The sequence below is a fragment of the Copidosoma floridanum genome, unplaced genomic scaffold (assembly GCF_036245765.1).
Source record: "Copidosoma floridanum isolate Cflo_tuat_1 unplaced genomic scaffold, Cflo_Japanese_pri ptg000022l, whole genome shotgun sequence".
Classification (NCBI taxonomy): domain Eukaryota; kingdom Metazoa; phylum Arthropoda; class Insecta; order Hymenoptera; family Encyrtidae; genus Copidosoma; species Copidosoma floridanum.
In genome coordinates this window covers 3,883,157-3,897,599 of record NW_028321899.1, presented here as the reverse complement: position 1 = coordinate 3,897,599, position 14,443 = coordinate 3,883,157, and the positions used below count along the sequence as shown (strand labels likewise).

The 14,443-nt window shown below is 33.8% G+C and overlaps 1 protein-coding gene across 1 annotated transcript in view; it reads right to left on the bottom strand.

Annotated features, from left to right (window-relative positions):
* RpS17 (ribosomal protein S17) overlaps positions 1 to 14,070 on the bottom strand; it is a 47,323-nt gene extending 33,253 nt beyond the window's left edge. The window contains exons 1-2 of the mRNA XM_014361975.2: positions 13,957 to 14,070; positions 13,589 to 13,740 (exon numbers count right to left, since the gene is read on the bottom strand). Of these exons, the coding sequence (XP_014217461.1) occupies positions 13,589 to 13,740; positions 13,957 to 13,959 (155 nt within the window). The 5' untranslated portion in view covers positions 13,960 to 14,070. The remainder of the gene's footprint in view (positions 1 to 13,588; positions 13,741 to 13,956) is intronic.
* Positions 14,071 to 14,443: the final 373 nt, after the last annotated feature.

Genomic DNA, 14,443 nt, shown 5'->3' with positions numbered 1-14,443 from the left:
TTCTTTACGTCTCATGGCAAAAGACCATGCGATGAAATAGGTGGACGTTACAACGACTTGCTGCCAGAACTTGTCTTTAAAGGATAAATGATCCTATTCGAACTACTCACGAATTATTTACTTGGGCATCAGAAGCTTTGCAAAGCATTTCATTATTTAAGGAGGTTTGGAAGTCATAATAAAATGCAGAGATCACAATAATATATAGTTTTCTTGATAGTCCAGAATACGTAGAACTTATGTGAATTTTTTAAATATTTGTTGTATGTCATTTTTAAAAGAATCATACAAACGAAAATCATGTGATTAACATAGGCTCTTGTGGAAAGTAACCTCTTTGTCACGGTTAAATGGACAAAACTTTTTAAAAAATGTAAAGGTATTGAAAAAAATCTACCTACGAGTTAATTATTGTTTAATTATTCGGTGAGCAAAATTTAGAGGCATGTTACAGTGCATTTTAAACAATGCAAACGTTAAACGTTGGGAAAATTTTGAGTTTGTGGGGTGCAAGAGGGGGTGCGCGGTAAAGGGGGCCAAGCTGCGCGGGGACTCTTCGTTCCTCGTCTCTTTGAATGATACTCCTGAACCTCCTTATCTAATTATGAGTATGATAAGGAATAACAATTGTTGTAAGAACGATTTCAAAAAGCTTCAACAATAAAAGGCACTTTACATTTCTATTGCATAATACCGAAATCTGTTCAGAGACTAGAAGAAAATTTTTTTTATTAAATGATAAAACAACAACTGTAAGAATCTTTAAATAGACGGTGAATTAATTATACGTCATGTTATAAATTAAAAAAAATATTTTTTTATTTACTTACATGTTAATATTATGATAACCAATAATGGTGTTGAGAAAAACGATGTAGGGTTGGAAGGAGAGGCGCGCATAGGTGCCCGCGCGCCGATTTGACGTGCCACGCTATATAAATTCATGTATCTTTCCCAGTAATAATTTCTCTATTACTTAAAAACATTTTTTTATAGAAAATTTGACGTAGAATGCGATGGTTGTAATATATAATCGTTAAATTTTGGGGACCATATTTAAAAATTGATTTTAACATTTCAATTGTTAATAACATTTTGATTTAATTATTTTTCTTTAAGTTTGCTCTATTATTTTTGAAATGAAAAAAAAATTTACTTTAACTTAAAAAGAGCTGGAGTTATGAGTGTTTAACATAGAAATATTAGAATAAAGCACGCCACGAGTCTCCTAGCCCGGAAGTGGATCCGATTTGCGGAGCGAGAGAGAAGGCTGCCAGTGAGTTCCCCCGTGTCCTTGTCTAATAAACGCATGCGCATTGACTCTTTTCGTTCTGTACACTTGTTAGACAAAGACACAGAGGGACTCACTGGCAGCCTTCTTTCTCTATGCGCATTTCGCATGATTTGGCCTCAAGCGTGCTCTATTCTAATATCTCTATGGTGTTTAAAAATGAGTCTCTATGGCAAAAATCGCGAAACTTAAATTTCCAACCTTCTTTCGAATAAAAAAATAAAATTCCTAAATAGGTATATTTTTTTCGATTTAAAACCCACAAAAAAATCATCAGCCAAATAAAAGATGTGTCGGACAGATTTTGCCTTTATTTCCACGCACGTGCGCGCGCGCGCTCCCACACACACACACACACACACACACACACACACACACTTGTGGAACGTGTGCGCGTGTGTGTTTAGAAAAGGTGACTTATGCAGAGTCTACGTGCTTTAAGGACGTATGTTAACAACACGGTAGAATTATAATTCCTAATTTGTCCCAATAATTACCCCCCTCCCCGTGCATATGATTGTCCGTACAAGTCACATTTCTTAACGCACGCACGCACGCACGCACACACATCTTTTTGTAAGGTGACTTATGAGGACTTTACGTGCTTTTATAATAAATACTAATAACATTGAAAAGTTATAAGGACAGTCCACATAAGTACGATTTTGTCCTTATGATAACTGGTTTCAACGTAATAATGTCCACGTAAGTCACCATTGATTAAAATATATATATGGGAAAAGAAGGAAAGTAAAGAAATAAGTGACGAGTGTCAAGAACTAAATTTTTTGAAAATTTACGGCTGAAAAGGCTCGACTGAAAATGTATACGAATGAAGAACATGATACAGCTCCTTTAACATATTATACGATACGAATCTGTAGAAAAAGTGATTGCTAGTTCTTTAATAACTGAAATAAGTTGCTGTGCATAGTATACTTTTTATTTGCACTTTGAAGCTGTTGCTGAAAATACCTTATTATTTTAGTTCATCAAGAAAATTATATCATTTTATTTGCAACACTCAATAAGGTAAGTGGTGAAAAAAATTGTGCATCCAATTTAACAGAAAATAAACTTATTTTTTACCTTGTAGTGTACAAAGATAAACAAGAGCCTGAAAATGCACTAGGTGCCCATGTGAGACAGCAAAAGTTAAGGGGGTGGAGGAATACACATGTGTACCAATTTTTTGAGCTTTCTAGCGCTTCTATACGATGTCGGTAATCGTAGGACGGACGAAAATGACTTTTTTTTCAATTTTATGCAGATTTGAAAGGCGATCCGAAGATAGATAAAGTTTCCTACTTAATCGATAAGGTTACTATAATTGTATTCGCTGTGAGGATGAAGACTAGCAGCGCTCCAGCAAATTTTTTCCAAGACCTGAACGCGTTGGGAGCCAATTGTTGTATGGTAATAGGTACGGACTTGGCAAACATAAATATATATTTATTGCAACTAATTGAGAGCTCGTGGCACTCTGAACTTTTGATATATGAAAGTTAGTGCAATAAGTTATTGAAGAAAAATTTAATAATTGGCTGACAGTAATTCTAGCATGTCTTTGCTTTAGTTACAAAAAGCAAAGTGTACACTGTACAGTCGTCGCCGTCGTCGGCACAGCGGCTGCAGTCGGCAACCACACACAGAGAGACACACACGTATATACACATGTATATGCCCATAACCTTTATGTCATACGCATCATCGCCCATCATATTTTTTGGTAACACACAGCACTGTAATAGGTTAAAAAAAATTTTATGGATAACTCATAACACAAACTTTTATACAATATAAGCGTAGAGTACCACGAGCTCTTAATTAATTGCAATGAATATTTATATCACCGAGTCCATATGTATCACGGTACAACAATCTGCTCACGACACATTCAGGTCTTGGAAAAAATACGCTGGAGTGCTGCTGGTCTTCATTCTCACAGCGAATAGCTTTATAACATTGTTTATTTAGAAGCTTGTTATGTTATCAAAAAAATAAAAGTAGACGCATAATCTTGACACTGAAGAATATATTAAGCCCACACTTGGCAAAATTATCTACGAGGGTTATCATGATATTTTATTTTCTATAGAATTTGAAAACAAACATCATGACACACTTATTTTACTACGACACATAACGTAACATAACACATAACATGTTAAAATTTGTGTTTGAGGAACTAGCTTCGTAGTTTTTGAGAAAAAAAAAATCTTGAAGTTTTTCTGTTATATACGAGCTCTTGTGGAGAGGTTATCGCGAGATCGCTGCCAAAGATACGTATGCTCATACAACTCGTTTAATTTTCTCCAGATTTTTGTAAGAAACTAATGTCATATGTCAAAGCCGACCATATTAAGATGCACCATCCCAAATTTCAGAAGGCCTAGCTTCACAATGTATGAGAGGGTGTAATGTTATGTAGCATATTTTGTCAAAAATTTGACGTAACGAAGCAATCAGTTGACTAGACGCAAATTGCGCAGACACGAATGCATTTACTGATAAAAGTTTATCAAAACGAAAAGACAAGGATGTACAGTGGGCTTGGATCTCGACGCAACAAACTTTTAACCCGTACACGGATTGAAGTTTGGGTTCAGGTAGTGCAAAATTTGTGTAGTCAGAGTCCAACACAACGTCAAATTTCTCAAGCACTAACTATAAGGCTACTACTGTCTGATGTTTGTGTTGATACAGTTTGATGCAGCGCTAAGCTGTAAGAGCTGGAAAAGAGGGGGCGAGCGAGCTGAAGGCGTTGGACTCTCTCATGACAATCCCGAAGGCTTAAAGTCTAACGATAAATATAGATATGAGATATGTATGTATTAGATAGTCAGAGGGAGGTCGAAGGACTGTGAAGTGCTATACTGATATGTGTATATATATATATATATATATGCATATGTTCGCATTTCTTTTTTTTACGACGTGCAAAGCATGGACTCGCATCTGTTAGTGCCGTTTTAACTATTTACACGCTGCATTTCTTGTAAATGTATTTTAACAAGTACTTTTTACGTATTAGTGTATAAGTCATATCGATGCTACAGACGAAGACTATGCCCAGATTGGGCCTGGGCGAAAACTATGCCCTTTCGACGTCCCGGGAGAATATTATGCCCTTTTTTCTAGTCCAGACGATAACTATACCCTTTTTTCGGTCCTAGACGAAGACTATGCTCTTTATTTCGAGCCCGGACGAAGACTTAGCCTTTTTCTACTGTTCAGACGAAAACTATGTCATTTTTTCCGAGTCTGGACTAAAACTATGCCCGTGTCTGGACGAAAACTAAGTTAAAAAATATCTAAGTATAAGGCCTGGAAGAAGCTCACGAAATCGAAACTCCTGAAAATGATTCAACATTTTATGTTAAGGTTTCGCGATACTTGTATCCAAGTATCTACGGATGCCTTTGTAAAAAAAAATAACACGTATTCATTATTCTTAGCAGGTCTAGCAGCTTTAGTATTTTGAGTTTAAAAGTAAGTGTTGAAAAAAAGAGCATAAGCTTTTTTAAAAGATTTCGTAAAGTGAATTATAAAAATTGTAGGCAACAACTACTTTATAAATGTATTTGACTTCATATCTAAATACAAACACAAATGTGGCGTGAACTTGAATAAATTTCACTTCATCCGGTGTCCCGAAAAAGTCAACATCTTAGTTCAGACACGGAGAAAATGGAATAATCTACTCACCGATTAGAAAAAAGGGCGTAGTTTTAATTTGGACTTAGAAAAAGGGCATAGTTTTCGTCCAAACTTTGAAGTGGGGCATAGTCTTCGTCCGGTGCGTCGATATGTATATAAACTATTAATTTTGGATATGAATCATGCTGTGCGAAAATAATAGCTGCACATATATATGCTTTTACAATGATCAGCCTTAATGCACGTCGCTGTATACGTAGATAGCACATACATTTTCATAGGTATTATACACACAGTTACGCATATGTCTACATATCTCTCTTTTTCAGTGTATGTATATGTCGATTTTTCGTCAGGCCATAAGCCTCCAGGATTATCGTGAAAAAGTCTAAAGCCTTGGGCTTGCTTGCCCTCTATTCGATTCGACTCTTACAGCTTAGAGCTGCGTCAAATTGTACCAACACAAACATTGGACTATGAAAGCCTCATTGCGTTGAACTGTACTAGTTCAGTGAATGTAAGAACTCTTTCAACCCAGATTTTACCTTCGTGTATTGTACTACGATCACCCTCTAAATAATGCAAGGCGGGTAAAAAATTAGATGTTGGATTGGTATGGTGTTATCTGATAGTTCACTCTTCTTTTTTAAGTTTCAATGAATCTCGACGAAATCAAGCTATATTTATTCCTTGTAGATTCAGGAATATGCATCACCTGTTTTTCTTATATATAAATGTCTTAAATTAACTGATTATTGTAGGCTAAGTAAAATATCTGTGGATCGGTAGATTAGGAAATTCATTTGAGCAAAGTAACACGTTAAGCTTGATTTTGACAGGTGATGTTACTGGCGTCACTTATTTAATCTACATAATTTTAGAAAAAGAGAAAGAGTAGGAGCATATTTGATAATATTTAAGAAATAGATATGGGCGAGATTTATTGAAATATAAAGAAGAAAAGAGAAAAACCAGTCCAATATTTTGTTTATAACATTTTACCTTGAATTCTAAATCTATCTCACCAATTATGAGATTAATTTGATCTTGGAAGAGTCAAGAATAAGCATCACTTTTCTTTTTTTTGATAAAATAGATAGCCGTTAAATACATAATGTTATAAAGCTATGCAATTAAAACAACTTTATCGGTAACGGTAGAAAACTTGAAGTGCCTTTAATTTCTTAGGGTAAAATAGTTCAAGAGTGATAGTAAGAGGAAAATATTACATAGTACATTTTTAACTAATACTTATTGGGGAATGATTTGTAATTGAACAAGATACAGGTTTTAAAGACAATTTTAGTGCTGATAAACCGTACCATATTTGATCTGCTGGTGTAATAAAATAAGGACCAATTTAACTGAACAAAGAGGTATTACGAAATCGTGAATTGTACGAGAATGATCTGGAAATAAACGATTGTAATGTAATATGGTATGAAAGAAAAGTGCACATTAAATGAAGTTATTAACGTACGCAGTAAGTTACGAATTATAAGTAAAGTAATGGATTAATGATTTTATGCTTAGCAATGTATGTTTTTACATTAATTAATAGATCTAGCTCTGTATTCTGACTTACACTGACAGAAAAAAGGAGTCATAATAGCTATCAGTATTTGATAACAACTACTACACTACTTTTGAGGTGGTTGACTAACGGTGTGTAGTAGATTCAACTTAACACTGTAGTAAGAAGCACGTAGTGCTGTGCGCGCGGAAAACACAAACATATTTATATATATATAAAAGCCAAGAAGACGTTACTGCATGAGTTTTGTCGATAACCATACGAAAAAATTCTTCAGTTGTTAATTGTTAAATAAAAACTGCATCAATTTTCTTCGATCCACAGCTTAATAGCTTCCTTTTTGAAATCTGCTTGATCTAATGCGGAATTGAATCCGAAATTAAATGCGTGATCAATGTTTGGCACAGAAGACGGGCACTTTTAAGGTTATGAATTTAACATATTTTCGCTTTCTCCCGAATAAGGTGCAAAGAAATTTTGTTTACATTTCTGTCTAAACGAAAGAGCAAATTTGTATACAATCTTTCATTTTATGTAATCACGTTCCTATTATTTACTATTACATAGTTTTCAACTGAACGCTAATTTCCTTATACTATATATGTAGTAGAAACTACTACACAGGGTTAGCCAACGTAACTCCGATCCTTTTAGTATACTAAAAGTTATGTAGTAGAATCAACCGAACATTTATATAGACTATACATTTTTATCTCAGTGTAGTTGAACTTATTATAATTTTAACTATTTGTGAATGGTTCGAAATTGTTTATAATTTATTATTAATTGTTTATTGTATTACTTAAAGAGGGGTTCAAGTATTTTTTCTTGAATTCTAGAAAAATTTATTTTATAGTTTTTTTTTTTTTCCTTAAAACTAATCAAATCCCTTTGTTTTGGTGTTAACATACGCATGGTAATACCTAGTCAGGTCATGACACTGCATGAAATTGTTTTTTAAAACTTTTTTTGCTGATAAAAAAATCACATTTAATCGTTACCCTTGGGGTAAATGTACCATTTGTTGGCCACCAAAAAATTGGCCCTAAAGTTTGGCAACTAACACAATTTTTTAATTTAAACAAATTGTCGTTGCTGTAAAAAAATTTTTAAATTCAACTTAAGTTTAGGGTTTATTTAAGATTTATTCTTAAAAACCATTTTTGTAGTATCTTATTTTTAATAGGTTTAAAAGTAATTAAAATGAGAGGTCGTACTCGTACTATGCATTACATTTCTTAGTCGACTGGTTAAGAAAATTGTCACACTTGATGAGCTTTTTTAAATTTTTTTTTAGTATTATTGTTATAACACGCACGTAAATAAAGCTAAAGTTTTGTTTAATGAGATGAAATAAATAATTTGTTATAAATTTTTTCTTGTTTTTTCAATTTCACGATGGCTATTCTTTGGTACACGTACCTTGTTGTTCGACTAATAACTAGCCGCTCTAGCCATCTATTGGGTTGTGTTATAATTAACGTGGCCAAATGATTAGCCAGTGTATAGCAAGCACTTAAAACGTGTATCGTATCGTGATGTTAGAGTGTTGTTTACCTTATTAGATACTGAATAAGTAGTATTTCATCATACTCGCAGTGAACGTAAGTATAAATGGCGATACAATCTTTTCATGGTTCTTCTATTTAATTTGGTTTTAGTTAAGTACTTACAATTTGTACATTTTAGTGTCACGCAAATTTGATAACCTGCAATTACGAAAAGCAATTTTTGTCCAGTATCAATCCAGTTGTTGTTGTTTATTGTGTATATGTAAGTATATAAGTATATATATATATATATATATATATATATATATCTATATGTATATTGTAGTGCTCTACGTCCGGCTCCCTTAATAAGGGCACTACTATGGGCACTTAGCACTTGGGAAAGGGACAAGGAAAGAGATGGGAGGCCTCCCATTACTGGGAGGGGGGTAGGGGGAAAATAGGCAATTTTTGCTGCGAGAAGGTCGCCTAAACCTTCCTTGAGGAGCATTGCGTGGTGAAAAAGCAAATTGGTACTTGCCCGAAAAGTCGCATAGGCCGGGAATCGAACCACGGTCTCCCGCGTGCCAATCCACGACCTAGCCGACCGAGCCACCGCGGGCTCTTTATACATGTGAGCGCGCGGTGGCTCAGTATATATACATTTTTTAATCAATTATAATCAACAGTAAAATTTTTAATTTTATTATTTACAATTTTTTTCATTCATTTTTGCACATGGCTACCTTTTTGTTTATTATATTTAGGTATCACACTTTATATTGTTAGTGAAGATGGATTGAACCTGAAAGAATCAGGTAATCAAATGATTGCTAACAATTTACAGTCTGACACAGCAAGAACAAATAAATTCAGTTATTCCATCCAATGCTACTTAGTCAGATATGATTTACCCCGAATCAGAAGCCGTGCCACAAGTACTAGATGAACAAAATGCTTCTAAACAGCTTGCTCAAGTCATTCAAGTAATAGCTGTCCACCAAACTTTGCCTCTCGTGTCCAGCCTTGTCAGTCTACCGTTCGTCTAAGAAATCGCCCAGATCTGAGACTCAGTTGCCGTGCAAGCCTCTATTCAAAAAAGGTTGCCTCTCGCGCCTAGTCCCATCGGGCCACATCTTGGCCACACGGAAAGACCGAGATCATTGAAAATCCCCTACTACATTCAGTTACGAGTTTTTAATAGCTTGGTAAGGTTTTTTCCCGTACCAGGTCCGTCTAAAACCTACACGGAAAGACCGAGTTCATTGAAAATCCTCTACTATACTTAGTTATGAGTTTTTCATAGCTTGGTACGGTTTTTTCCCGTACCACGTCTGTCTAAAACCTACGCTCAAGTATGTTATGTAAAATCTCCTTCTACTGCGTTAGGTATAAGTTTATATGAACACTAAGTACGGTATTATCTCATGTAAATAAATAAGTAATTGAATAATTTTACTCTCATGAAAAAATATTAGTGAGGCATTGTAATTTCCAACTCACTAAAATATTCTTAACAAAGTCATCCATGATCCACTTTGAGGTTACTTTTGATATTTATAGTAACAACATTAACAATTCATCACTGCACCAGTATCCTAATTAACTGTTACTTATTTTTTTAACGCTGGTACATATATTTATTATGATAAAAATAATATTATAATTAATATGGATAATTTTTAATGTACCTACAGGTATATTAAAAATGCATACCACAAGAAAAAAAAACTGCTCTGCGCACTATCGTACGTCGTAAACACCTACTAGATACATCTATTTTTCATAGCTACAGTTGGTAAGGGAAAAAACCGTACCACCGTCACTAAATATTTGTACTGATATCTTAAAACCTTTATACTTGGCACGAAATTTAAGACCACTTAAGGTGACACTAAAAATTCTTGTGTTAGTAAGCAACAAATATAACGTTGGTGTAGTGTTTCTTACGATCAAATATTGTAGTAGGGGATTTTCAATGATCTCGGTCTTTCCGTGCAGACCCAAGGCCCAGTCGCCGCGCAAGCTTCTCTTTAGTAGAGTTTGCCTCTCACGCCCAGCCCGGTCAGCCCACCGCACGTCCATGAAAGCGTCCAAATCTCAAGCTCAATCGTAGCACAGGCATCTCTCCAAGAGAGTTTACGTCTCGCACTCAACCTCGTCAACCCACCCCTTACCCAAAAGATCACCCAAGATTCTGCACAACCATCGAAAGAATTTTCGTAAAGTACACCTACTAAGAGTAAGAATTTATTTCTATTTTCTATATTTTGTAATTTTTCATATTATGTAAAAGCAATCGTTAATTATTAATTTTGTGCAGCACCAGGGAATGCATAAAATTAAAAAACTTCAATGCCACAGGATTTTCAAACTGCTTTACCTTAGCATTCAGTTAGATAAAAAAAAAAAAAATTCAAGTCTACTTTACTTTGCTCGGATGAATGGCAAGCTTATCACGAACAAATTGCTCAAGATAAAGAAAATCAAAGAAAAATGATAGAGGAAAAGAAGATGCTCTGAGAAGAAAATAAAAGAAGAATTGCAGAAAATTTGGCTAAAAAGGCAGCTGTCGAAGAGAAAAAAAAATTGATGATCAGATTAAAGAGTTACAGGCACAAAAAAAAAAAGTTTGCAAACATCAAAAAGGAAAAACTATCAATTTTATTATTAAATATATTTAAATAATTATAAAATTATTTTAGGAGATTTTTAAGTATCACTATCAACATATTTAACATATATATATAAGTTCAATGATAATGTCATTTAGCCACAGCATGTAACTTGTTAATTATTTGTAAGTACTTGTTATTAAAGTACGTTTCCATAAAAATATGCTAGAAAAAAAAATTTCACCATCGAATGTTTGTTCTACAGTTCATTATATTAAGTACTATCCTCAGTAATTTGTTATTAATTTAATATCTTAATATTACATAAATTCAGTACCGTAAAATCGATTGGCTAACTAATGGGTCTTGAAATTTTAGCCACAGGGACACATTATGTTTGGCTTGGCTAAACTTTGGGTCATTTGACTTACTTGAACATAATGTATTTATTAATTTTTGCGTTTGTAAATAACATTTTTAAACATTTTTTTAGTTATAAGTTCTAACAAAAATGAAATAAAAAAAAAGTTATTCAAAAAATTAAACAATTTCAATAATTTATGCGTATTTTTAGCATCAGCTCACTAAGGTGGCCAATGAATGGTACATTTACCTTAATGCCACTTGGAATTATTGATGGCTTCTCCAAACCAAAACCCCATACGTAATTCCAAGTGAAATTCCAAATGTATTTACAAGCGTGTTAACAGGTAGAGTTACAAATGTAATTACAAAAAACTGCTCAAAAGGGTTAACTCGCTAACTTAATCTACAATTATTTCTTTACATTAGACAACTTATTTCTTATACCAATACTCGAATAGTGATTTATCACGAATTAACTTTTAAGTTTTATTTACTTCTACTATCATTGTTCGGTATCAATAAAATTGAAATTAATAAAAAAAAAAATACGTTTGTATGTTCGTGTGGGTGTATTAAGGTAAATGTCCCTATTATAACCATAAATTTCATCACACTTACTTCAGTAATTTTTTTTCTCAACTGTGAGCTTTAGCAGTAAAAATTTTGGTATAAGCTGGTGCGCTATGAATTTACCGTTATTATTGTAATTTTTAAATATAGTTCTTATTTGTTGAAATACTTCATTTTATAAAAAGATTATAAGATCAAAATGTACGTAATTATGAAACGTTGTACTTATCGACGCCTCTTACGACGAACAACGGAGCTCAGATTTTCCCATGTTAATGCAAATGGAAAAATCTGAGCTCTGTTACTCTTCGTAATATTATGTCCCTATATATGAAACTTTTTTAAAACGTAAATGTGGTACAATATTTCAAGACAATTAAGGCTTTTTTACTTGTATGACACTGTTTTATTTAAAAAAAATAACTGTATCGTTTGTTTGTTCACTAGAAGTATGTACATTTCTCGTTTAAGTTTGGTGCCATAATGCGTACAGCTCAGAAGATAGGTTATGTACGACTTTGCCCCTATTTATGGAATTATATTTAAAATTGGTCATTTACTGTATGTAAAATGAAATTTTTCTTGTGAATTCATAAAGATACATAAAATGTCCAACTACCACAATTTTTTTATCAAGTTCTGTATAACAAAAGCATGAATTTTCATATTCCATGAATAGGGACACATTCTACGAATAGGGACATTTACCTAACAATAGCACATCAATTTCAAGTTTTTAACTTATGTATAGATGCACACCGTTTTATGACGTATGGTAACCAGCACTTTTGAAGGTGCTTACCGTTTTAAAAAAGCAGAGAATTTTTCGTATACATCTGTTATTTCTTTGAGCTCTACTTACATCATAGTTTACTGGCAAATAAATCTATACAAGTTCATTCCTTTTGAAGGGCCTCGGATAGTATTCTCAACTCGATCTCTTTAGATACACTCAGTCCTTTATTCAGTATTTACTGTTCTTGTACAAACTTAAGAATCAACACGAAATATATCGCTTGATTTGCTAATATGCATTAGATTGGAATCCCACTTTATAGACATAAAGTTAACTGTGTAAACTGTTACGTTTATTTAACTTCAAGCGTGATTAAATATATTTAATAAAAATACTATTCAATAATTTAGGTAATACAAACTGTGTTTAATGTCAAGGATTAAGCCCATTTTTGGTGTTTTAATTCTTATTCGGAACACAAAACGTTCAGGTAGTATATTAATGTTACAACATACTTGTAGAATTACCTCTATGAACAAAAACAATTAACACGGATAAGATAGAACATAATAAAGTCACACAGTATGTAATTTCAATGTTGGCAAACTGTGTTCCACATCAACAATCTGGCTTAAAATACAGTGACCATATTTTGTCAATTCTCAAAATTCCTACATGTATTAAGATATACGTTTATAAAACATGTGCACTGAGTACAGTAACACCCTACTTAAAATCGTGAAACCTAATGTTTTTACAAAATATTATAATGCAGTAATCACACTATTTGCTACATACATCAGAAGATGCATAAACATTTTACTTGATGTATATGCAATGAAAGAATTAGAAGAAAAAGATAATAATTCAGTTACTACTAGATTACTAATATTTCTACATCGGGCATTGGCAAGTAGACTTATCAATACGTCAGATTTTCACATTATTTCCAACACCCTTTGCAATGAAGTTTAAAATTTGTTGCTGTTAAAGCCTAACGAATTTCGACACAGATAACTTTTAAGGCTGCCAAGTACTGAAAGTGTCAACACTGGGGCACTCAAAGTTATTCAAGAATTGGGTGAGATCACGCCCAGGTAAACCCTAGATGTGATTTTTTATGTGCTGCTGATATATACCTACTGATCAGAAAACTGTATCAACGCACAACAGGTGCAAACAATATTGACATCCTTTAATTTAAGCGAAATATCTTGTGGTAAAACTATACCATAGCTTTCCGGTAAATAACAACTTCTGAGCTTAGGAAATGTTCTTAGCACCATAGGTGGTGTGAAAAATATCAAATAAAGTATTGATACCTACCCCGCAATCTTGTTCTTTAATGGCTTGCTTGGAATTATGGCGATTTCTTCACATAATCTTTTGTTGGTGTGAAAATCTAGAGTCAACCTCATGTAGTACTTTTCAATAATGACGCGAGCTGCTTTCTTGACAGTTTTAGTCCTGACCCGACCCTGAAACCAATTTTTTGAGTTACTTCTTATTAAATGGCACGCGAAATGCGAGCACAACCATAGCTAACCAAATATAATATGCAGTAAAAAACAACAAAATAGATAGAGAGCAAGGTACAAAAATATGAAATAAAATGAGTATGGAATGTATTGCAAGCTATATTTATCAAATAAGAATGATGTTAATGGATGCTGAAGGAATTCAACGATACACACCATTTTGAACACAGAAACTAGGCGTATATGACAGCGTGTTTTTAACTACTCGAAGTGACTGACTATGAAGATCGTTTGTAAGGGGGCTGTTCAGTAAGACCGATAGGGGAAAAATTTTTAGGGCCTTTGCACAAAAATGCGATAAGAGCGAGGAATAAGAAAATAATGGAAATAAGAGGAACAACAGCGGGAACAAGAACAAGTACAATCATTGGGTGTAATTCGCAATCGCCGCCAGCAGTTACATATGTACGACGTGACAACGTTGCGTGGTTGGGGGCGCTACTGTCGATTTACTGGTGATGTGATCCGCAATCTCACCCAGCAGTAAAGCAGACGACGTCGGTCTACTAGCTCTTTTTCGTGACATTTTCTGATTGTAAACAAAGCAAAGCAGACGACAGAATGTCGGAAAATGTCACGAAAAAGAGCAAGTATAGACGGACGTCGTCTGCTTTACTGCTGGTGAGATTGCGGATCACATCAC